Genomic DNA, 22,793 nt, shown 5'->3' with positions numbered 1-22,793 from the left:
TATATATACAAGCCTGGCTTCATTTCGATGTATATACTTCATTGCTTTCGATAGCTCTCCCATTCCTTATTTGTCTGTCTCGTATCGTAGATCTAGTTACACTTGAATAACTCAGCAAAGTAGTCAAGACAAAAGTACTAACAGAATATTCATTTTGCTCTTGTAATTGTATTTGGTTGTTATAATTTTTTTTTTGTATTTACGGATCTCAGAAGCATTCATCTCAATGGATTTTTTAACCTACGAGAACTTTCTATTAGGCAATGCCCGTATTGGCGATTATGGTAAGCGAGCTGATCGATGATCTCAAATAGATCGATTTATACTATGCTAATGTCTGAACAGAGGCTTTCGCATTGCCCACAAACGAGACCTCGACCTCGACCTCGACCTCAACCTCGACCTCGACCCCGAACCCGGCTCCGAACTGTACGTTGCCATCGATAATTGAGTTCCCTAACGTAATGCGCAAGAAGTCAGTCGGTTACACGGTAGCATGTCTATTAATAAGCATATATATTTTTATCACCTTGGCTATTCTCTGCGAAACCTATCTGGTCCCATCCATCGAACGTCTATGCTACAGTACGTATTCGCCAATCGGATTCAATCCATGCCGCATGTATTACCTACTCTCCATTCATCCACTTAGGTCTAAAGATGACCTATGATGTGGCCGGAGCCACATTCATGGCAGCTGCCACTTCGGCACCAGAACTCTTTGTTTGCCTCGTGGCCACGTTCATCGCCAAGGGCGACATCGGCATTGGAACGATTGTCGGCTCTTCCGTCTTCAATGTGCTCGCCATTGCGGCCCTCTGTGGCGTGTTTTCGGGTGTGGTAAGCTCTAACAGAGATGTGCAGGGAGAGAGAAAGAAATGGAGAAAGAAAATGAGTGGAAGAGATCATGATATGTGGATGCCCTGTCATGATATATTCCTTTTGATCTCTCTCTCTCTCTTTCAATCCCTCTAATTTTCTCTCTCTCTCTCTCTTGCTCTCACCCTCTCTCTCTAACTCCCTCTTGCAGTACACGAAATTGGATTGGTGGCCAATAACAAGAGATTGCTTCTGGTATTTATTAACAATATGTATGCTCTTTGGAGTATTATTCGATAGCATCATTGAACTCCACGAGGCCATTATCCTGTTTTTGATGTATTTCGTATATTTGACTGAATTGATATTTGATCGGAAGATCCAAAGTATATGTCGAAGTAAATATCTTGTAGAATAGATCTATATGATCTATATGTATATAATATATTTAATGCTAACATTAGTTAAATGACTTTACAGAAGTTGATGTGGAGAGGGATACACTTACTGAGAATCCCATGACTCGTGAGGAAGATCCATTGAAATCGTTCAAGGAAATCGTCTGTGGCTTTCCAAAGAAAGAGGATAAGGCCTATCGCAAGGTCTGGTTTTTCATCAAATATCCAGCTGTGGTATTGCTGGCGGTGACAACGCCCAGTGCACGATCAATATACATTCTATGCTTGTTAATGGCCATTGTCTGGATTAGCGTTTTATCGTATCTTGTCACCTGGTCCCTCACCATCGTTGGCCACAATATCGGCGTGCCCGACTCGATCATGGGACTCACCGTTCTGGCATTCGGTACCAGTGTACCCGAAGGAGTATCCTCATTCATTGTCGTCCGAAAAGGTAGGTGTTTTTTTTTTCTCATTTTCCAAATCGATCTGATTTCGCGATCACTTAGCTATATATAGTAATATCCAATCTGAATAGTCGCATATCATTTGGCAACAACGTTCTAGCCTCTTGATTTCCGAATAGTGTTGAATAGTGAATAGGTAGTGCTCTGAATACAGTCCGAAATTCGGAAAAAATAAATGCTGCACTACTCTATCATTCATATCTTAATCGGTCTTTCAGTAATTCAATTTCGAATTGCTTATCGTCAAATAAAAATTTTTTAATTGGTTAAAAAGTTGCTTGTTGATTACTTTGCAGCAGCTCTGCTGAGGATACAGGGCATCTGCTGGTCGGGCGCACCCGACTAGAGAGCACCTACTAGCTTTTCATTGTTCCTTTTTTTCTGGCTACCATTTGTTTAGGCTACGGCTCGATGGCAATGTGCAATGCAATCGGATCGAACACTTTCGACATCTTCATCTGCATGGGTTTGCCCTGGCTGATTTCCGTGGCGGTCGAAAAGAAAAATATTCACGTCAACTCAGAGGGACTGGCGATGACCACTGGCATCCTGATCCTAACGGGAGCAATCGCCTATTTCAGCCTACTTGGCACCAAGTTCGTTTTGGGCAAAATCGTTGGCTGGATTTGCCTGGTCAGCTATGCCGCCTTCCTTGTCGTGGCTATCACTTTGGAGATACTCACATTGAAGCCTGTCTGTGACATCGAGTCGGGGTATTATTCATATTATACTAAGTAGGACTCCAAATTCAGTGTTCTAAAATATGTGAAAAATTAATATATATACATATACATATATGTATATATATACATACATATATATATATATATACATATATATACATATATATACATATACATACATATATATAAATATATATATTTCTGTTCACCCACTTTGAGGTTATTTGAATTGTCTTTCGATCCGATCAGATGGCGAATTGTTCGCCATATTGTTTATAGCTGGATTGACGCATCTATCTGGTATATAGATCAGAATGTTCGGCTGCCTGCGGGGCACGCGCGAAGCAACGATGACGTCAATTCGAGGCACTGTTATGACATCAATACAGCTACTCGAATTGTCATTGTCGAAGACTTATATACTATAACACTAAGTATATGCTATATATATACCACACATAAATCTGAAGATAAGTGCGCACGCCTGCAGCGGTGTGCGTGTCGGTTTATAATTTATATTATTGATAAGACATTCGCAGGCACATTTAAAAACCAAAACAATTATAGATACAGATACTCCAAGTTTATATTGTATGTGTATATAGAGATATAGCTGTCAGTATGTGAAAGGTTCCGTTTTCGATACCACAACGCAGTGCGAAATCTTTAAGAATTCCCTTTGGCATCTATGACTATCTTAGAGACCCCAAGTTTATCTCAACTCCCGCCCATATCATATCTATGTACTATGTACATTATATCATATCTATACCATATTTTATCATTTCCAGCACGCTTACCGTGTATATCTTGGATTAGCTGCACGCACCTGGCAACTAGATCTGCCGAATCTACCGATAAGCCATAATTACCATTATTTTCTGCCCTAACTCGTGACCATAAAAGTTTGTTGAGAGTTTTGTGTGGGTGCCGATTGAAGTGAAGTTCTCTAATCTCGATTGCAGCCCATTTACAATGTCAAATTCGAGTGTTTTTCTCTGCTCGATAAGCAACAACACAGCCAAAAGTTTTCTAGGCAACAGCCTAAAGTCCCACTGGCAAACACCCTATACGAAAAGGGTAATATAAGAACATTTTATACAGGACTAACTCCACATCTATTAGAATCGAATCTGCCTGATCAACTGACTTTGGATATGGCTAGATCTGTCCAAGGATATGCATATATAGGATACAGATACATATATTGAACACCAATCTACTCTCTGAAACATCTTCCCTATTACAGGGTATCAACAAAACAAGCTCCACCAGAAAAGCGAGTCAAAGGCTGATTAAAGCAATGTACTTAAGATTAAAATATGGTCTTATATGTGAATATATACATATATGTATATACTTTAAATATATACTAAAAGTAATAAAATCGATCCAGCTAAATTAAGATCAATATAAATTATGTGACTTGAGTCAGAATGAATTTTGGTTTGTGTAGGTGGATGGTCAAGTAGGAATTCTAATCGACGGAATAACGATTGAGGCAAGTAGCCAATAAATGTGCTGACTTTTTCTTTCAAATGAGGCCCTGATTAAATATTAACAATAAATTAGTTTCTTTTCATTATAGAAAAAATCAATCTTGGCATAAATCTGAATGGTTATAATTACCTGAGCTAATAATATACCAATTTTGGAGTACCTATATATATAGCATCTATCTAAGTGAATATATAGGCTACAGTGTTAATCGAATTCATTATTCGAAATTGGTGTATATCAATGAGACCATCGTGAATAGATATAGATATATGTACTTATTAGGTTCTCCTGAATTTTCGATTGACTCATCATGATTCATAGACTATTGCATTGCACTTGATTGATTGGTATAGCGACTTGATTAATTCATTAACTGGCTGACTGATTGGATGACTGATGAAGTGATTGATGGATTGATTGATAGCCTAATCAATCTGGCTAAGTGATTAAATGTACGATTGATGATTGACGGATTTATATCCTCACCAACTGATTGATTACTGGCTGAATAACCAACTGTAAGATTGATGATTGCAGTCATTAAGGTTGATTGACTGACTGATGATGATTGATCAGCTGAATTGATTGACTTGTTGATACATAGACAGAGTGATTGAGCCAACTGATTGATTTAATGATTGAGATATTAATTCAAAAACTGATTGACCGACTGACAGACTGATAAATAAGATGACTGATTGACTGATTGAAGCATTAGCTAAGTACTTGAGTAGTTTATACATATGTACTTATTAAACGATTGATAGACTGATTGATTGGTTGCAGCTTGATTGATTGCCTAATGATCAAAGTGCTAACTGATTGACCGATTAATAGATTGTCTGGTGTGTGGCGAATAATTGATAGTTTCAAGGATAGATTCAATTGTTTGATTGACTGATTGAAATAACCTTCAGCACAGCTTAGAACTGTCTTAGTATAATAAAATTGTGTAAAAGTAAAGTTAGCTTCGGGTTTATGTGGAAGCCATATCATGAGTAATCGAGTCGTGACCTTTAAATCAGTCTCAAGTGTAAGAGATCGTGGACAACAGTGTTGAATAATATTATAGAATAGAATTGATGGACATATCTATCGAAAATACTTAGCAGCCAGACAGCTAGTAAAGTTTAGAGACCCGCCGCTAAGACCGGTACTTAAACTGTCTATCAGAATTTTAGGGCCATATACCTGTTGTATTTTTATTCTATAACTCTTCGAGGGAGCTTATAAGCTGCATGATATATGATAGGGAATAGTTAGGAACGAATACGCCACTGATTTGTTTGTGGGAGAAATGACGTCTATGCCGTAGACTCACAACAGGTATGACGTCTATTGAGAAAGAAGGCTACTATCGAAAATCGAAAGACTCTTGTATTATAGAAAACAAAAGTACAATGCTAATCAATGGGGTGCAAGCCCGCCTGATTTGATTGTTCGCTAATCTTCCAGATATGATAAAAAGAAGTATATATAAAAATAAGCACGCTCCAAATAGAAAAATTAAACGAATAGGGTAGTTACCCTTAGGCATTACCCCTCGCATGCTGCACCGTGAAAACCTTAAAACTGTCTCAGCATTGATTTCGGGACTTTAGTGAACGACCTGTACATGTAAAGCCATTGAACCCTTATAGATCCCTAGATCTCTAGATGCTATGATGATGTAATGAATTGATTGGATAATATTTGATATGATATGATATGGTCTTATATGATATGAAGTTGTATTCATATTCATAAAGACGAAAAACAGAGTATTTCGCAATCCATTTTGTATATTATCATTAAGGAAGTACAAAGAGCTTCTATTCAAGAAACACCTGCGATTATTATAAATAACAAAATCTAGTGTATAAAAAATGCAACCAAGATTTTAGATTGCACAAAAAATGAGTGCGAAAATATGTGTATTAAATTATTTTAAAATATCTATATGCATATGTGTGTATAATAAATCCAATAAATAGTATAAATAATATACTTGACTTTAGAAATACTTGATGCTTTTAGAGGTACAGCAAGAATGGAAAGAAAAAGTATGCGTCAGCCAGCTAAGCTAGGTAGTACCCGCTATAAATATACATATATCATAGATACATATACATATATTCATATATGCATGTATAGATAACATTCCATTGTCAATGAGGTGTGTTTTGCAAATGGTTTATTAAATATTTCCCCAATTTGTAATTTAAGGGAAATAAAGTTAACTCCCCGCGTCAAATCGGATATATGTATAGCTATATATAGAAAGCTAAGTAAGTGATGCAGCACATTTGATCGATGCTCAGTGCGCTCGTATCTAGTATTATTACGTATGGTAAAAGCACATATTGAACTTAGCCCCAAGCAAAGGGAAGTACAATGCAAAAAAGTAATTAATGTAGAATTGTTCGATCGATCGCTAGAGCTCTAGCGATTGCCTTTGTTGTTCAGGATGGCAAAATGCATGTCGAACTAATTATATTTATACATATATGCACCTATGAAAGTGAAACCATTGAGTGTGCTAGCCCGTCTAACGACCAGCTGATCGCAGCCGATCAGCGAGAGACTCGGAACGGCGATCAATGATCAAATGTCGCACGTGAATTCTATAAATAGTTTCAGAGACGATCTTTCTAATTAAGTGTGAAAATACCCAAAGCCTTTCGATTGATTACAGCAAATGCAAACTGACACACACGCATACAAATGAGCTGGAGAGCTGGGCGGTAATAGATTGATAAACATTGCATTGCAATTGTTGTTGTTGTTGTTTTTTGCTTTTTGCTCTTATCAAAACGGTAACGTCTATATTAATGAGTGCGCGTTACAAGCACTGCTCTCTATGCTACATGTGTCTGCGTGTGTGTGTGTATATAAGTGCTATAATGAGCTTCACAAATGGTACGACTACCGAGTACCCTAGACTAGTTAGATCTATAATAAACCACCCCCTAGGTAGATCTCTGATAACCCCGTTGTGCAATCAACTGAAAGAAAAACTAGGGATATTTATCGGTTTTGTAAAAGTTTCAAGTTAAATTTATTAAAATTTTATATAGGTAATACTTGAACGAACACTATGCACAGATGTTTACACTCACTTTCTTCGATTATATCTCAAAAATGCAATACCTTAACATGCCCATATATCATAAAAATTCAATGTATACCAATTTTCCGATATTTCATGTAGCTAACAATAAATATAGATTTTCAGATATACCATATAGTCAAGTTGGGAAATTTAATAGATCAAGTTTGTTATTGTATGATTTATATACCTATATTAAAATCTGTGATTCTATATATGTAAATATACTAAATTTTGTGTATAATGTAGATGGGATCGTTTGTACCTGTCTAAACCTATAGAGTATAAACAGCATAATGCGCCAATTGATACCAAGAAACAGCTACACACATTGTCACATGCACACTGAACCAAATCAGTAAAAATCAATGAATTACAAATAATCGAAAATCGAAAAAAAGCTTGAGTGTATGTGTAGCCGACAAGCAGATATCCTATGTTTCGATACGAAACTAACCAAACGTTCAACTGTTTTTCGGTTTTAATCTGATTAAATTTGATTATACCCAATGAAAAATCTATATGTACATAAAATTAAAAATATATGAAATAGATATTTTGCTCGATATGTTGATGGATATTTCAAAAATATAATAGAGTGACACAAATTTTAAGTTTTTCTTTGTATTGTAAAATATGTATAATAAATATGAAAATTTTATAAGCAACATTTTGTAGTTTTCGTAATAAACTAGACTTGTGTTACATCGATATTGATCATGAATGATCATGAATATGCTTTATGTATGCTACAGACACACTTTTGTGCTCAGTTTAGGCATTTTCAATGCGTTTTTAGAGTATCAAATGAACGCAAAACGGAAAACGAAAACGTCAAGTGTTCAAGACTTCACTGCACGCCAGGCAGAGATAAACTCTTTAAAATACAATAACAACAACAACAACAACAACAACAACAACAAGTAGCCGCAGCAGCAACAACAACACACAAATATAACCAATAACGGCTTTTGCCTCAGACAGCTGCTAGCGCTGGCAGCAAAGCTAAACAGCGTCGCGACTCGCGACGTTAACGCGAACAGCGACGGCGACTGCGACGCTGGCGTCGCTGTTTATTATTAAGACGCGCGCGCGCTGGTCGCACTTAATTAGTTGTGCGCCACAATTCAAGCCAAGCGGTCGACGCAGCCGTCAGCCAACGTAAAGAGACAGCGCAACACAAGAAGAGAGCGAAGAAGAAGCAGCAGCAGCAGCAGCCGCCGCAACAAAGAAAAGCATCAAATCAAAAGACAAAAAGAAAACGAAAACGAAAAACCCAAAAGAAAAAACCTTCACTAAAAGAAATCGAAGCACACTTAAATGCATACAACGCCGCCCGTCGAACAACAAATTCGAAGTTTCAAATTCGAAAACGAGAACGAAAACGCGCAAGCGAACGTAACAAACGTAAACGTAAACGTAAACGGGAACGCGACCATTAACGTTAATGTCAATGCAAGCGATTTCAAGAGCGTCGCGCATACGCCGTGAGTGAAGCCAGCGAAGAAAAGAAAACGAGAGAACAAAAGAAAACAAGTCGAAGAAAAATATTTCAAAGAAAATTTGATAAATACGGGGCGCACGCGTGGCACGTGTCGCTGGTTGTTTTCATTTGCCAACGTAAATAACTTTCAATTCGTTGTTTTATTTATTTTTTTTTTTTTTGGCCAAAAATCAAAACAAAGTTTTTATTTTTGTTGAAGTTGTTTGCTTGTTTTTACCTAACTGTTTCTGTTCGTATCATGTTGAGGAACGCGCGCCTCTTGCTCGGCGTTCTCATACTAATTGCCAGCAGCATAGCGGATACAAAAGCCACAGGTGAGTAAATAGATCAAATTCTTTCATTTTCGAAAATTAAAAGAGAATAGAAATTCCTAATGTGCTCGGCAATTGCACAGAAATCCCCCAAAACTTCAATGAAACACGATGTGCTATTGATCAACTAATAGATATCCTAAGTGGCAAGAGCTAAATGAAAATATAAGAGTCTAAGAGTTCTTCACCATTTCAAATGATCTATCTATGTATATTCGTACTACTCACAAAAATCGTCGCTTAGCAGTAATACGTTAGCAATACCAACAAATTTTAGATGATGATGATATTAGTTTGAATTTAGTTTGCTCTAAATATGTAATATACATATATAATATTTTATGTGTGATTCCCTCTAATAAACTAACTACTTAGACCAGTAAAAAAATTTTCCCATTTTCCGCCATTGGCTAAAGAACTTTGATTGATCGCCTAATTATTTTGTTGAGCTCCGAGCCTGATAAATTGTGACTGACAAGTGCATTTAGCAGATATTATTTTTGATACACAAATTGCCAGTTGAGTAGCTCAAATGTTCTGTCAGCTGAACTGGTTCGCAATAGTCAATACAAACATTATTCCTTATGTTGAATGGATCTCAACTACTGCATTTGCCACCTTCTTCATAAACTTAGATCCGAAATCAGGATACGAAAGATATATGAATTAAACAGACAAAATGCAAGTAAAACTTTTCAAGTCGGGAGTTATCGACTGTTAATATTCATACTCAAAGGTATTTGAGCTGTTAATTACGTTAGTTTATAAGCTTTCAGTTTCTAGATCTTAAAGTTACAGTTTTATGCGCTTGCCCGCGATCCAAATGAGCGCAGCTATATCTACACTATATTTGGTCCTCGATTGCTCACACGACTTTATATATCTTACCAAATTCAATAGCACCTTATAATAGCTCTATGAATTGAATGGATCTCAACTCTAATATACTCTTTTTACTTTGTGAGCGAGTAGTGGAAAAAATAAGGTAAACAGGCAGCTGTTGTTGAGCACACAGGAAAACTCTTTCTGGATGGGGCCTATCAGCTAGCTGAGTTGATAACAACTCGCTAAGATCGAAAGATTGGCACAGTCATAAATACATTTCTATACATAGATATATATATATACATATATATACATATATAAATATATGTGTGTAGGGTTGTCTGCATCTTAATACTGTTATATATGGAGTTCAACTGCGAACTACTGCAGCTGAAGCATCTGCGACCCATCAGCTGATAAAGAAATCAAACTCTGAACTGATTTATAGAAGCATATGTATATACATATATGTGATATAAATGTACCAAATAAATAGTGTCAATCAGTTGATCGATGCGATTAGCTGGCACCTGTTTAATTGATAAAAACTAAATTGTTTTATTTGTTTGATTTTTTTTTTTTTTTTTTTTGGTAATTCGCATGAGAGTTAAGAGCTCTGAGTGGGTGGTCAAAGAGAATTTTGATCTTTGATATTTAAGTCCATCATTCATTGATGGACGCACTTGATAAAACTCCAAAAAGAGATAGAGGAGATGACAGGGGGTATACATGAAAATCAGATATGAAACAACTAAAATCGATTGCATTGGGAGAAATATAGCCATAAATATAATAATAATATAAGAACCTCCCCCCAGAAGTAAAGATTAAGAATGTATAAACAGTATTCTTCCGTATCAGAAAAAAAAGGTGAAAGCAACAAATTGAATGATGAAGCTATGAGTTTTATATAGTCTATCGATAGCATATTAAGATGCTATCGATCAGAATCGATTATTCTCTTCAACAACTAAAAAAAACTTATTTTAGCTTAACTCATTAGAGCTCGAACTATCTATATCTATCTATACTCTATCTACATATCATTTAGACAGAATAACTCCGCATGCAAAAAACTTAGAATATCTATCCAAATATCATAAGAATCTGTTTAGTTCCAAGAACTACTAATTGCACACATAAAATAAGTCACCTGACTTAAAGAGAAAAAGAAACGTGCTGTAAAAAAACCAAAAAGAACTACAATAAACAAGATAGACTCGAGCACTTACAAAGATATGTGTACATACATACATGTGCGTACATTTCTATGTATGTAAATGCATTTATATATATATTATGATTTTCCCTAAAAGTTTATATAGTACTTGAGCAGCGTAAACCTCTCAAGAGCACTCGTGCTGCAAATTATCGATTAGTAATACTCGCTCAAGTAATTAGGAACTAAGTATATTAGTTGAACTCATCTGAAGATTTGCGAACTCGGCGAATGTATCAGATTATAGTTGATCTTACAGATGTATATAAATATAATAGATGGCATAATGTATAATTGAAACTTTTCTTTCGACTTTCATTAACTTCTTGAAGTTATCTCGAAGCGAGTATTACGCAGTTACTCTGACTCTGTCTGGGTTCTTAATTGCTTTGCGAAAGGGTTGGGGGATTTTATTACGTGGCGTTGCCACCCATTCATAATTGTTGCACAAACACATTCGAGAGATGCCCGCGCACGCTATAAACACCGACGTCATATGACAAGCGTTTTTTTGTTTTTCTTTTCTTTTTGCTTTCTGTACTTTAGCCAGGTCCACTTCAGCATAAGCAATCGCATGGTCTGTAGATAGGTGTGGATGTAAATGTACCGCTACTATGCACATATGACAGGGTGATTCCCGTACCGTCTTGATTCACTGACATTGATCCCGGCTCTCTGTAAATAGCTTGAATAGGATTCATCGGAAGCCAGTTGGTTATTCCCATTTTCGAATTCCCAATTCGAATTCAAATTCCAATTCGAATTCCGATTCCGATTCCACTTAACTGGGATATTTGAACTCTATCAAGTGTTTTGTACATTGATGACGTTTCAGCTAGCTACAGCTACAGCTTCAGCTACTGCTGCTGCTAAAGATACCCTGTAACTAAATTCAAATAGATAAGAATAAGAATCATGTCGATTTCATGAGTGAGCTATAAACCTCAGATTCTCGTTAAGTAGGTAAGAACTACAAGGTTTACTAACTCTAAATAGTTCCTTCAAAATCTAAAATGTCAGATAGGATCAGACAGATATATCTTGAAGCTTAAATAAGATTTAGCGGCAACATCTACACCCATTAGGGCGTGGCAAATCGGACAATGGGCCTGGTATTACTTAACTTAATTATTTGAAGCCTAACTCATTTTGGTAGCACTTTGGTTTGGATTGCAGGGTATCTCATACATATATACATATGTTTATTTATTTATCTACCAAGTTATTTTACTATTTATATTGTTGTAATTGTAATAATAATTATTCTTATTAATATTTTTCTTGTTGTTGCTGTAATTGTCATTATTCTTATTGTTGTTGCTTCGTCTGGTCTTTATGTTGCCAACTGACGTATATCTATATCATCGTCGTGGTGTCTCTCTGTATTTGGCGAACAAACAATCAAACAAAAGATCGCGGGACGACGGCGTTCACCTTTGATGGCTACACTGTCCGACAAAACCGTAGCCCTTTAGATATAGATATATATATGATTTTCTATTACTCTGTCTTATTGATAGATTTATATTCAGTCGTATTTCATTTAACTTAGTTAAAAATGCTTTCCAATCCATTTAAAATTATTTTTTTGAATTTGATATATTTATTATATGATTTAGGAACGTATATTTCATCTAATATTATGCATCTCCACTCAAAGTTTAGAAAGCTTTCCATTTGCTGTCAGCTTTTTATTATGTGAATCGCGTTTTTCCAGTGCCGCAACTCCAGCGTTCCCTCTTCAAATTAACTTATTCCATTGCATTCCATTTTTTTCATATTTAGTTATGAAACATTGCATTCCATTTGAAAATATCAAGTGCTAATAGTGCTGTCGTTTTATATATTTTATCTCTCTAGTTGACTAGAATTTCACTCAATTGGCTATACTTTCGTTCAGCTCAATCATTTCATTTTTGATGTTCCTGTTCCATTATTCCATTGGAAATTTATGTCTGTCATTAGCTATATATCTTATCTTATAACTATGAATAACTATGTATATTTCATACCTCAGCACTTGACCTGACTCTCAATGTCCAAACAAAACGTTTCATTCCAAATGTTCCAATTCCATATTTCTATACATATTTGCTGCCAGTGCGCCTTCCTATTTCATTTCAAATGAGCTTAGTTTTTCCTGAATTTATCTACTCACTTTGAAATTATAGTGCTTCAATTCCAGCGTTCCATTTCCATACATTGCCAGTCAATAGTTCCTTCTTATTCAACATCATGTGTGTGATAAGATTTTCAAAAATTAATCAAGATCTAATTTGGAGTGCTTTAATTCCAACTTCCATTTTCATATACTGAAAGTCATGATGTCATTCCCATTCCTATATCACTTCATTTCCATATCACTCGATGTTCATTCCGAATCAAGTACTTCAATTCCACCTCAATTTGTCACACTCCACATTGAAATCAATTCGAAGCGTTGACAGCTCGCTTCGATACCATTGTATTTCCGTTGGCCAGTGTGGATCCAATCTCATTTGTTTATTTTAATAACAATTAACAAGATGTAAACAGCATTTAGTTTTGTTTTTTTTTTTTTTTTTATATAGCTTGGGAAACGATGAATTGATTTGCATAGAGCCACCCGCCACACGATCGGCTAAACGAATTGCCAATTAAACAGCAATATTCAGAAGAAGAGGCAGAAAACGTTGCTAAATAAATAAACAATTAAAAGCAACTGAACAAAAATTGTTATTAAGTCAACCGAAAGCAATTTGCATTTGCTCAATTCTAATGATGAACGATCAAAATATTGTAAAGAGTTCAGCGTTACGGCTAGGGCAAGGGCAAGGGCAAGGGCTGGGGCTGGGGCTGGAGCCTGGGCTAGGGGTATTCCCGCGACTTTTTCAAGGGATATGCTGGGCTTTTCATACATCGACCACTGGGGTATTTCTCTTCAGCTTAGATTGTCATTGCCACAGCCATAGCAATGCAAATACCACCTCGACACCTGTCAACAGGTTCAATAAACTTGTTTAGACGCCTATTTAGATGCTGCCAGCTCTCAGATATATTTACATGTAAGCGCATATGTATATAATATAATAATAATCGTAATGACATCTCACATATTCACACATTGCATTCACTGTCAGTGTGCTAGGTATGCAAGAGAGTATATTAGTGCGGATAGAGGGTTCGAGAATAAGAGATTTAGCCTAAAGTTACCTGGTTTTTCATGGTAGTAGATTAAAGACTTTGAATTCAAATTATAGCTAGGTCAAACTATGCATGGAATTTCGTGGTAATGGATCTATATATACGTAATATTGTATATATACGTGAAATATCTGGTAATAGATCTAGATATACCTATACATAATACGTCTGGTAATAGATCTACGTATACGCAATATACATCTTGTACTTTGCTAGCTCTTCAACTATTTCAAGCATTACTTAGAATTATTAGCATATTCTATATAGACACTGCCCTATACCCTGTATACATACATAACATGCTCCATATCTTCATATCTGTATACTGAATATCTACTCCAAATTCTTTAAAGCAGCCTGAACTGTCTTAAACTGACTTAATGTTTTTCCATTACAATTCAGATAATTCCATTTCATTTTACAGGGTATGCCACACGTCGTGCCTCGTGTAACTTTGTCTGTGTTAAGTTTGTCTAATTAGAAAATTATGTTTTGATTGCCGCTGTGGCATTTGTAGTTCTCTCTCATTGTTTCATTAGCGCCCAGCTGCAAGCGACATGCAATGCAGACTGCACACAGATCGTAACAATATATATAGACAATATACATATATACACACATATATATATGTATAAATGTGGTAAACAATAACGAATAATCTAAGCATAAACGATGCGCTGGCCGAGCGTATCGGGCGTGCCGTAGGAATTTCAATGCGAAAAGTTCACCTAGTGCACATTCCGCATATTTAATTGACGGAGCGTGCGCTGCTTGTGGATACCCTAGGAATGCAGCAAGGAATGCAGCAAGGCTTTCTAATTAAATGCTACAAAAGTGATTTATTTAATTATGTTTTGTGAATGCATCAAATATTTAGTAGTAGCTCATTTCAACAGATGATACTGAGATGATAAGCTGGTAGATATCCTGTAAAGGGTTCATGTTACGAACTTAAAGTAAAAATATATTATTGTATAACCGTTTACCGTAACTCTGCAATTTTCAATGGTACACCAAATCTAAATATGACATTCGAGCGATTGACAAGCAGATACCCTGTAATAATATAAGAATACAATATATAATAGCTTTTATGGTATGTTTTGTATATTTATTAATATCTAAATTTTGAATACAACATAAGAATGATCAACTAATAGATACTCTGTAAAGAGGGGTATCTTGAAATTGATTGAATTGATTGCAGACATTTCTGCATCTTGCTTCATATTGTAGATCCCCGGGCCAGCGCAGATATACCCCCATTTATTGAGTGACTTTAATGACTATATATAACCATACTGATTTATATAGCTCGAAAAGACTTTAGTCTGGAGACAGTAAAGAAACGTCTCGATTGCAATTCACGACTACCACAACTTTTGATATCCAATTTACGATAAGACTAATATGATTACAGGGTATATACTAGACAGATGAATCACTTTGTATTGCGGGTAAAAGTTTTGTGTTGCTTTGCTTTGCTGATAAGAGCCAAAGGCCCCTCAGACAGTGCGGCTAATTGTAAGGTACTTCTGTGGAATTATAACAAGATATATACGTGAACATACATCATATATATGTATATATAATGACAGACATCGTTATATGGCATTAGTTAAGACAAATTATGACCAACCATAAGCACTTAATCAGGCCTTATAAAAGATATGCCAAAGGAAAACAAAATAAAGCCCAAACGTAATGAGTCTACAGATTATTTCTGGACGACAAATCAAATGCTAAATCAAGTTGGAAATAATCAGAGAGAGAGAAAGATAAAATATTCCTATAATAGTAATGTGATGTAATTCAAATTCTTCTTCTTCATCATCATCATCAGTTGGAAACTCCATTTCGATGTTGATGTTCAGTTGCGTTCGATTTATTTCAGACATCGAGCATCTAATTGCTGGGCTATATAATTCTTTATCTGTTCACGATTTGTGGAATTTTTTTCTTTTCTTTTGTTTTATTTTTTTGTTATTGCGTGAGAAACAATTAAAATCAGTTAATGAGCGCAGTTAGAACTTGGCTAATAGCTAATAGCTTTTTAGTTACGAAAAGAAAAAAAACGTGATCGACTCGTGGAAAACTTTTGTACTCAAAGTAAATGATTATTTGCCTATGCGGGTGGCTCCAACAAATCGTAGATTCTCCTCCATGGTCACATTTTTGTTTTATTTTTTAGCAGAGCTGATGTATAGGTATATTATGTATATATTATTTAGATATAGATTTAGAAATAGATCATCTTTCTTTAAAGTTCACTCATCGAGATATTAATTTCATGGAGATGACCATGAAGGCGATGGGATCTCTTTGTTAAAGGGAAGAAAGATACAGCTCAGATTCGGTTCTAGACTGAGACTGAGCTTTGTAACAGGTATCGATTCGATAAGCTATTTATAGGGTATCTATAAATCGTATATACTTGTGGGCAATTTGCCATTTAGTTTGTTTGTTAGTTTTATAATTGTGCATTTATGATTTTCAGGGCTGCAGTGTCAATCTTATCACAGTTTTGAGCTGTTATCTATAGTGTAACAGATATATGTATATCTAGATATCTATACAACTATAGACCATATATCTAGATGCATCACAATCGACAATTCTAAGAAACTTAACGAATGTTTATATATATTTCTGAAATATTCAAATATTTTTCTTTTCCCTCTTGCAGTAAATAATGAAACGAGTTTCTTGGAAACATCGCTGAGATATTTGGATGAACAGCTGCTCTACGATCTATTGCCACGTGGCACATGCCCTGGCGATGTGGAAGATGCGCCGCTGGATGAGTTCCCCGATATATTTACAGGTAAGCGAGTTCAGACGAATCGTATCAAATAGTTAAGCTAGCTCTTTTCCCTCTAGGGGGACTAGCTTTGATTTCTCAGCTAGAGAAATTGCCAATAGTCAGCCTCTTTCTATCTCAATCTCTCATATTCCTCACTCTCTCTCTTAACGTCTCTCTCTCGTTTTGTTTCCCTCTATCCCTCTCTCTTTCCTCTTTAACTATATTTCTTTCTTACCTTCTCTTTTACCAATCCCTGATCTCACTTCAGCCCCTCTCTCTTACTCTCTCTCACGTCTCGCTCTGCCTTACTCCACTACACCGTATATATATTTATTGTGGGGTATCTCACAAACTTGAACTTGCTGGCCATGTGGCACCAATGGTCTTCCTGGCCGAGCGCAGGTCTTATCACTGGGCCAGGGCTAAATCGAATGCTAAGGCCCCCGATAAGCGAGACACCGTTCAACGGGCCAATAAATCAATCAAGGCAAATGTGTTTACTCTGGGATATCAACTAGAGCAACACGACAAATGCGAATTGAGACCAGTTCGTGAACCAGTTGTAGTTCCAGTTCGAATATTACTTGGTTTCGGCACTTTTAATACGCGACTCTCGACTCGTATCTTGTCTGCAAATATGTATGTATATAGCTGTATCTATATCTATACATTTGCCTCTCTTCAAATCGTGCTTCTTATCGTGGAAAACCTTTAATTAAACTACAATACTTGGAACATGACAGATACGCATACTTAGAGCCATGACTGTGCTCACCCTGGAATAAATAGCAACAGTTTCTTTATCTCTGCAATATGCCCATCGAGTGCTGTATTTTGTATGCTCTGTAGCCTAGAATATATATGGAGATTGTATCATCCATCTTGCCTATCGTTAGAGTCGCAATTATCAACGAATTTGATACGTTGCTGCCTGGAAACCAAATTTACTTCCTCATCAAAGCATTACCTACTCTGCCCAAAAAAAAAAAAAAAAAAAAAAAAAAAAAATAGACCAATGCTAATATTTTATATAATCGTTTCATATTTCTCTCCTGTCCCACAGTGGAAGAGCTGCGCCAGGGCTGGGTAGCACTGCATGTCTTCGCTGCGATCTATTTCTTCATATTGCTGGCCATCATATGCAACGATTACTTTCTGCCCACCGTCGAGTGCATTTGCGAGGATCTCAATCTGTCCAAGGATGTGGCGGCGGCGACGTTTATGGCCACGGCCACATCGATGCCGGAGTTCTTTACGAATACGATATCCACGCTGATATTGGAGTCAGATATGGGATTGGGCACCATCATTGGCTCACTGATGTTCAACACGCTCGGTGTGGCTGGCCTTGCCGCTTTGGCCATAAATAAGGTAAGCAGCTAGTAGATGATGGCTATGGGAATCTTCACTGTACTTTCCATTTGTATTTGCTTTTGCAGCCAGTTCAACTGGATTGGTGGCCCATAGCTCGAGACTGCGTCATCTATCTCTTCAATACGATCGTTTTGCTGGTTCTCGCTTGGGGCGGCAGCATCAGCTTTGTTGAATCCTGCGTCATGATGGGTTTTCTGCTACTCTACTATTTGATAACGTTCAACAACAATAAGTTTATGCCGGCCATACGTGTCTTTATCGAGGATCGCATGAACTGCTGCTTCTCCACACGCTACGGTTGGTATATCTTTACTTTGACGATCAACTACAATCGCTTCACTAACATCCTTCGTTTTTATCCTAAAACAGATCTCACAGAGCCGCCAGAGAACAGCGCCAAAGCTCAGCTACCTTTGAAGAAGGATCCACTTTCGGGCGATGGTCTATTTGTGATTAATTTCCCGGAGAATACCTCATCCATGTCATCCACAGCCAACTTGACACACTCCAAGAATTGTAAGCTCAATAAAAAAATAAAATATAAAAATTTTGAAACCCCATTTCATTGAAACGAGATTTAGTTAAGGTTCGACGTTTTGAAATGCGCGCCCTTAGAGATCACTGATTTGCATCTGAGCTTTTAGGGTATCATCGATAGACTTAAATGTATCATCGATAGATAACGTTTTAAACTTTATATACTAAACTGCTATCGATGGAATTTAAATTCACCAACTGCCAACTGAAAATTGCGATTGCTATCGATGGGCAACTAATTAAACATCTCCTTTCATCCCTATATTTCCAGGGAATGGCGAGGATGAAGACGATCAAATGCCGGCAAGCATTTTTGCGTATCCACACAGTGCGACGAGTTTCATGAAATTCTGGTGGGTCTTCACGTTCCCAATTAAGCTAGTGCTGCGCTTCTGCATTCCACATCCAATCAGACATCGTCGCCTCTATCCGTTGTCCTTCATCATGTGCATCATTTGCATTGGCGTCAATGCTTACATGATTGTCTGGATGTTAACGGCATTTGGTGTTGCGATACGTGTGCCCACAATTGTGATGGGTCTCACATTCCTCGCCGCCGGCTCCACAATGCCCGAAGCAGTTTCTAGCCTTATTTCGCTGCGAAATGGTAACCAAATACGATACGAGCTTTCGCCCACAGCTGCAACTCATTTGTTTTGTTTTCAGGTGAAAATGGCATTGGTGTCTCGAATTCACTCGGCGCCAATTCGCTAGCCATTTTGCTGTCGCTGGGCGTGCCCTGGTTTGTGAAGAACTGCATGAACTATGGCACCGGCATCAAACAGCAGGTGGGCACCGAGGGCATCGAGTATAATATTCTGATCCTAATATTGTGCACCATTGGCCTGTTCATCGTACTCAGCTGTAGCGGCTATCGGCTAACGAAGCGCGTTGGCGTCGCTCTATTTACCGTTTATATAGTATTTATAGTGCTCCAGATTTTAATCGAGATGCATGTGCTCTTCCCAGTGGACTGCACCAGCTAGTCAGAGCAACAACAAAGGCAACAACAACAGCAGCCATACCCATTCCAGTTCCAGTTGGAGTTGCATGCATACGAGCTTTTGGCTGGCACCAGAGCTAGATGGATACAATTTCGCTTTGTCCCTATTCTAATTGGATTCCTGTAAATACGAGAGGTTGGGAAGTTTTTGAAGCTGTCTGACCATTGTCTGGTTAAATGTTGTCAGAGTTGCCACCCAAGTAAAAACGATCAACGAAGGAACTTTCGATACTTCAGCCTAAACAAAATTATTTACGAACGTATTGATATAGACATAGACGCTTGTATTATAACAGATTTTTTTTTTTTTTGTGCTTTACTAGCTTAGGTACTCCTTAAGACTGTCTACTATTTAGGTAAAAATAATTCATTGTTACGTACTTATCCTGTTGTACACTATTTATATATACAGAGAAAAACAAAAATATCCCTATTTTATAGTCACAAATTTTGAACTGGTACCAAAAAAGCGCTAGATTCGATAGAGACCAAATGCTATATAGATACTATATATATGTCTAAGCTATAATTTACGATTACGTAAGTGCCCTGCGATATTTATGGCCAATCATCGGCTGGACTTTCCTTAACACACACAACTGCTGTATGCATAGGGTATTATCACTGTTGATATTTTAGAATGTGTAGACTCTATCTATTGTTAACCGTTAGTTACACACACATACACACATACATCAATGCCGTTTGTTATTAATTTACAAATACGACTAACGACCTAACAAATATCAACCAATGTGATTTTTAAACAATTTTGCTCAGATAGCAACCAATATTGAAGAAAATACAAAATAAATTTTAAATTGAAAAAAAAAAAAAAAAAAAAAAAATAGCCACTCAAGCTATTGCTCGAGTGGGCTGTGTGTGATTTACTGATTAGTGTGCACGTATCCGCTTACTAATGTCGCACACTGTGCTGATAAAATTAAAAAAAAAAAAGATTCTTTGTGGGGATTTTTCTCTTATTCTTTTCTTTGTTTAATAACCCTTCGGATTGGCAAAATTCTTAAAAGTTTTCATCAAATAAACAAGTTGACAAATGAGATCAAAAACATACAAATATATATACACAGACGGGTATATGTATATACATATCTCAAGTGTTTACACTGAGAGAAACGAAATTACAAATGTTGTATGAGCGTTGAAAGTGATGGGAATATAACATGAAAACAATGCTAGTGTCAAAAATTTATATCTTACAGTTACTGCCAGTCGCCAGCTTCAGTATGGATTGGTTGGTGCTAATTAAATGGCCGCCACTGTGTGCGCCTACACTACGCTCCATAAAAAAGCGAACGACTCAGAGACAGAGTTGTGTTTGTTGTAAGCGGTTGTAATATTGATATTTAACAATTAGTTATTGTTGGTGTTGGTTTCTTGCTTTTGTTTACGTTTCGTCATACATCATACATTGTTTGTACATCGTACATCATACATAAATAAATACTTATAAATAGTTTGCTTGGTTTCCTTGTTTACCGTCATGTCTTACATAGTTTTCGTGTTTTCATTTGGTATTCGAATGCAAATTCATATACAATACATATACATACACATACATATTTATCATATATATATATATATATATATATATATATATATATATATATATATATATATATATATATATATATATATATATATCTATATATATATATATATATATATATATATATATATATATAGAAGTTCAACATTTCTCTCTTCACATGTCTTTTCCTTAGCCGTCATGGTTAATTGGCATAAAATGCAATTGGTTTCTACCATGAACAAATCAGTCTGAGCAATTACAAATACATAAATAAATTTCCTTGCGAGATACACGTTTACAATCAATACAAATCTTTCGCGGGGGGCGTGCGGGGAGCGGGAACGGGACGTGAGGGTGTGGAACAAAGTTCAAGACGCTTTACATTAGCTTTCAGCTTCGCGCTTCGAACTACCAATTGGCACAATACATCTTCTAAATGACAAATATATATACACACATACAGACATGTATATAGAACAATAATGAAAGTTAATCGATATAAATATTATAAACTACACAAAGCGCACAAAAAAAAAAAAAAAAACACCACACGCACACAAAAATAAAGTGACTTGGTCAGTGCCTTGGGCCTGGTTAAGTTCTATGTCCTGTTTAGGTGCAACAGTGGTGGCCGTTTTTAACATAATAGTTGTGCATGGATACGGTGCCGTTTTTGCTGTAACTACCGCTGCCGCCACCATTGTAGTGAGCACTAGCGCCATTTGTGAGGCCGCCGGCTGTGCCGTTACTTCCATTGTTTCCATTACTGCTGGCAGCTGCCGCTGCCGATGCCGTTGCTGTGCCGTTATTCTCCATTCTGCTAGCTGCATCGAACGCCTTTATGTGATTCTGTATAATTTTACACGTGAACTGACGGTGCTGTCCCGGTTCCTATTACCGAAAATGGATATCTAATTAGTAGTTGGCAATTCACATTCATACATACATATGCATACATACATCCATGTTTGATTGAGCGTGTGTGTGTGTGTGTGTGGTGTGTGATGTGTGTAATAGTGTGTGTGTTTGTTTGTGTGTCAGTGCTTGAAGGCGCGTTTGGGTATATTTTTACCTACCTTTGGCTGTATGGGAAAGCAACACCAGAGTATAAAAGCTATGAAGGCCACCAATGTGCCCACAAGCAATATGAAATCCTCAATGGTCTAAATATAAGCACAAAGAATGAAAATCAATTAGAAGTCCTCTTTGGATTCGTCTGGCAACGCTACTGTTCTAGTTGGTTTATTGTTGTTCTTATTGTTATTGCTACTTACCGGCTCCTCGCCAAGCAGCACGTGATTTATTAAATAGACAAAATCATCAAATGGCGTCATTGTGAATGCCAAAATATCTCGTACAAATGCAGTTCTGCAGTTTGTTTGGGTTACGGTTTTTTCTTATGTTGCTTTCTTTTTCCGATACGCTGCCTTTACTGCAGCTTCTAGGCGTTTTCGGTGCACTTTTTCGGCTTATTGCATTCACAGCAGTAACGTTAACATGGTTTTGGCTGCGCCACCTCAACACAAT

The 22,793-nt window shown here is 36.7% G+C and overlaps 3 protein-coding genes across 3 annotated transcripts; 2 read left to right on the top strand and 1 right to left on the bottom strand.

The window, feature by feature from the left end:
• Nucleotides 1-85: 85 nt before the first annotated feature.
• LOC108618498 (sodium/potassium/calcium exchanger 5) lies at nucleotides 86-2,579 on the top strand. Its single transcript, XM_018014529.2, has 6 exons — nucleotides 86-284; nucleotides 346-585; nucleotides 653-840; nucleotides 1,031-1,217; nucleotides 1,300-1,671; nucleotides 2,085-2,579. The coding sequence occupies exons 1-6, from the start codon at nucleotides 227-229 to the stop codon at nucleotides 2,420-2,422; spliced, it is 1,383 nt and encodes a 460-aa protein (XP_017870018.1). The 5' UTR covers nucleotides 86-226; the 3' UTR covers nucleotides 2,423-2,579.
• Nucleotides 2,580-8,049: 5,470 nt separating this feature from the next.
• LOC108620076 (sodium/potassium/calcium exchanger 4) lies at nucleotides 8,050-21,785 on the top strand. The gene is made up of 7 exons (XM_018016943.2): nucleotides 8,050-8,773; nucleotides 16,684-16,821; nucleotides 17,864-18,171; nucleotides 18,240-18,471; nucleotides 18,544-18,690; nucleotides 18,983-19,318; nucleotides 19,378-21,785. Exons 1-7 carry the CDS (start codon nucleotides 8,698-8,700, stop codon nucleotides 19,695-19,697), a joined length of 1,557 nt encoding a protein of 518 aa, XP_017872432.1. The 5' UTR covers nucleotides 8,050-8,697; the 3' UTR covers nucleotides 19,698-21,785.
• Nucleotides 21,093-22,682, bottom strand: LOC108620077 (uncharacterized). Its single transcript, XM_018016945.2, has 3 exons — nucleotides 22,541-22,682; nucleotides 22,343-22,429; nucleotides 21,093-22,157 (listed from the first exon to the last, which is right to left on the bottom strand). Exons 1-3 carry the CDS (start codon nucleotides 22,598-22,600, stop codon nucleotides 21,879-21,881), a joined length of 426 nt encoding a protein of 141 aa, XP_017872434.1. The 5' UTR covers nucleotides 22,601-22,682; the 3' UTR covers nucleotides 21,093-21,878.
• Between the last annotated feature and the right edge of the window lie 111 nt (nucleotides 22,683-22,793).

Source organism: Drosophila arizonae, chromosome X (assembly GCF_054131065.1).
Source record: "Drosophila arizonae isolate 15081-1271.41 chromosome X, UAZ_ARI_1.0, whole genome shotgun sequence".
Taxonomy (NCBI): domain Eukaryota; kingdom Metazoa; phylum Arthropoda; class Insecta; order Diptera; family Drosophilidae; genus Drosophila; species Drosophila arizonae.
This window is presented reverse-complemented; position numbering and strand designations above follow the sequence as displayed.

Coding starts and splice junctions, on each gene's coding strand:
- LOC108618498 (XM_018014529.2), top strand. CDS start 227: ATGGATTTTTTAACCTACGAGAACTTTCTATTAGGCAATGCCCGTATT. Junction 586..652: donor CATCGAACGTCTATGCTACA/GTACGTATTCGC, acceptor TCATCCACTTAG/GTCTAAAGATGACCTATGAT. Junction 841..1,030: donor GTGGCGTGTTTTCGGGTGTG/GTAAGCTCTAAC, acceptor TCCCTCTTGCAG/TACACGAAATTGGATTGGTG.
- LOC108620076 (XM_018016943.2), top strand. CDS start 8,698: ATGTTGAGGAACGCGCGCCTCTTGCTCGGCGTTCTCATACTAATTGCC. Junction 18,172..18,239: donor CCGCTTTGGCCATAAATAAG/GTAAGCAGCTAG, acceptor TTGCTTTTGCAG/CCAGTTCAACTGGATTGGTG. Junction 18,472..18,543: donor CTGCTTCTCCACACGCTACG/GTTGGTATATCT, acceptor ATCCTAAAACAG/ATCTCACAGAGCCGCCAGAG.
- LOC108620077 (XM_018016945.2), bottom strand. CDS start 22,600: ATGACGCCATTTGATGATTTTGTCTATTTAATAAATCACGTGCTGCTT. Junction 22,430..22,540: donor TGCTGCTTGGCGAGGAGCCG/GTAAGTAGCAAT, acceptor GCTTATATTTAG/ACCATTGAGGATTTCATATT. Junction 22,158..22,342: donor GCTTTCCCATACAGCCAAAG/GTAGGTAAAAAT, acceptor TTTCGGTAATAG/GAACCGGGACAGCACCGTCA.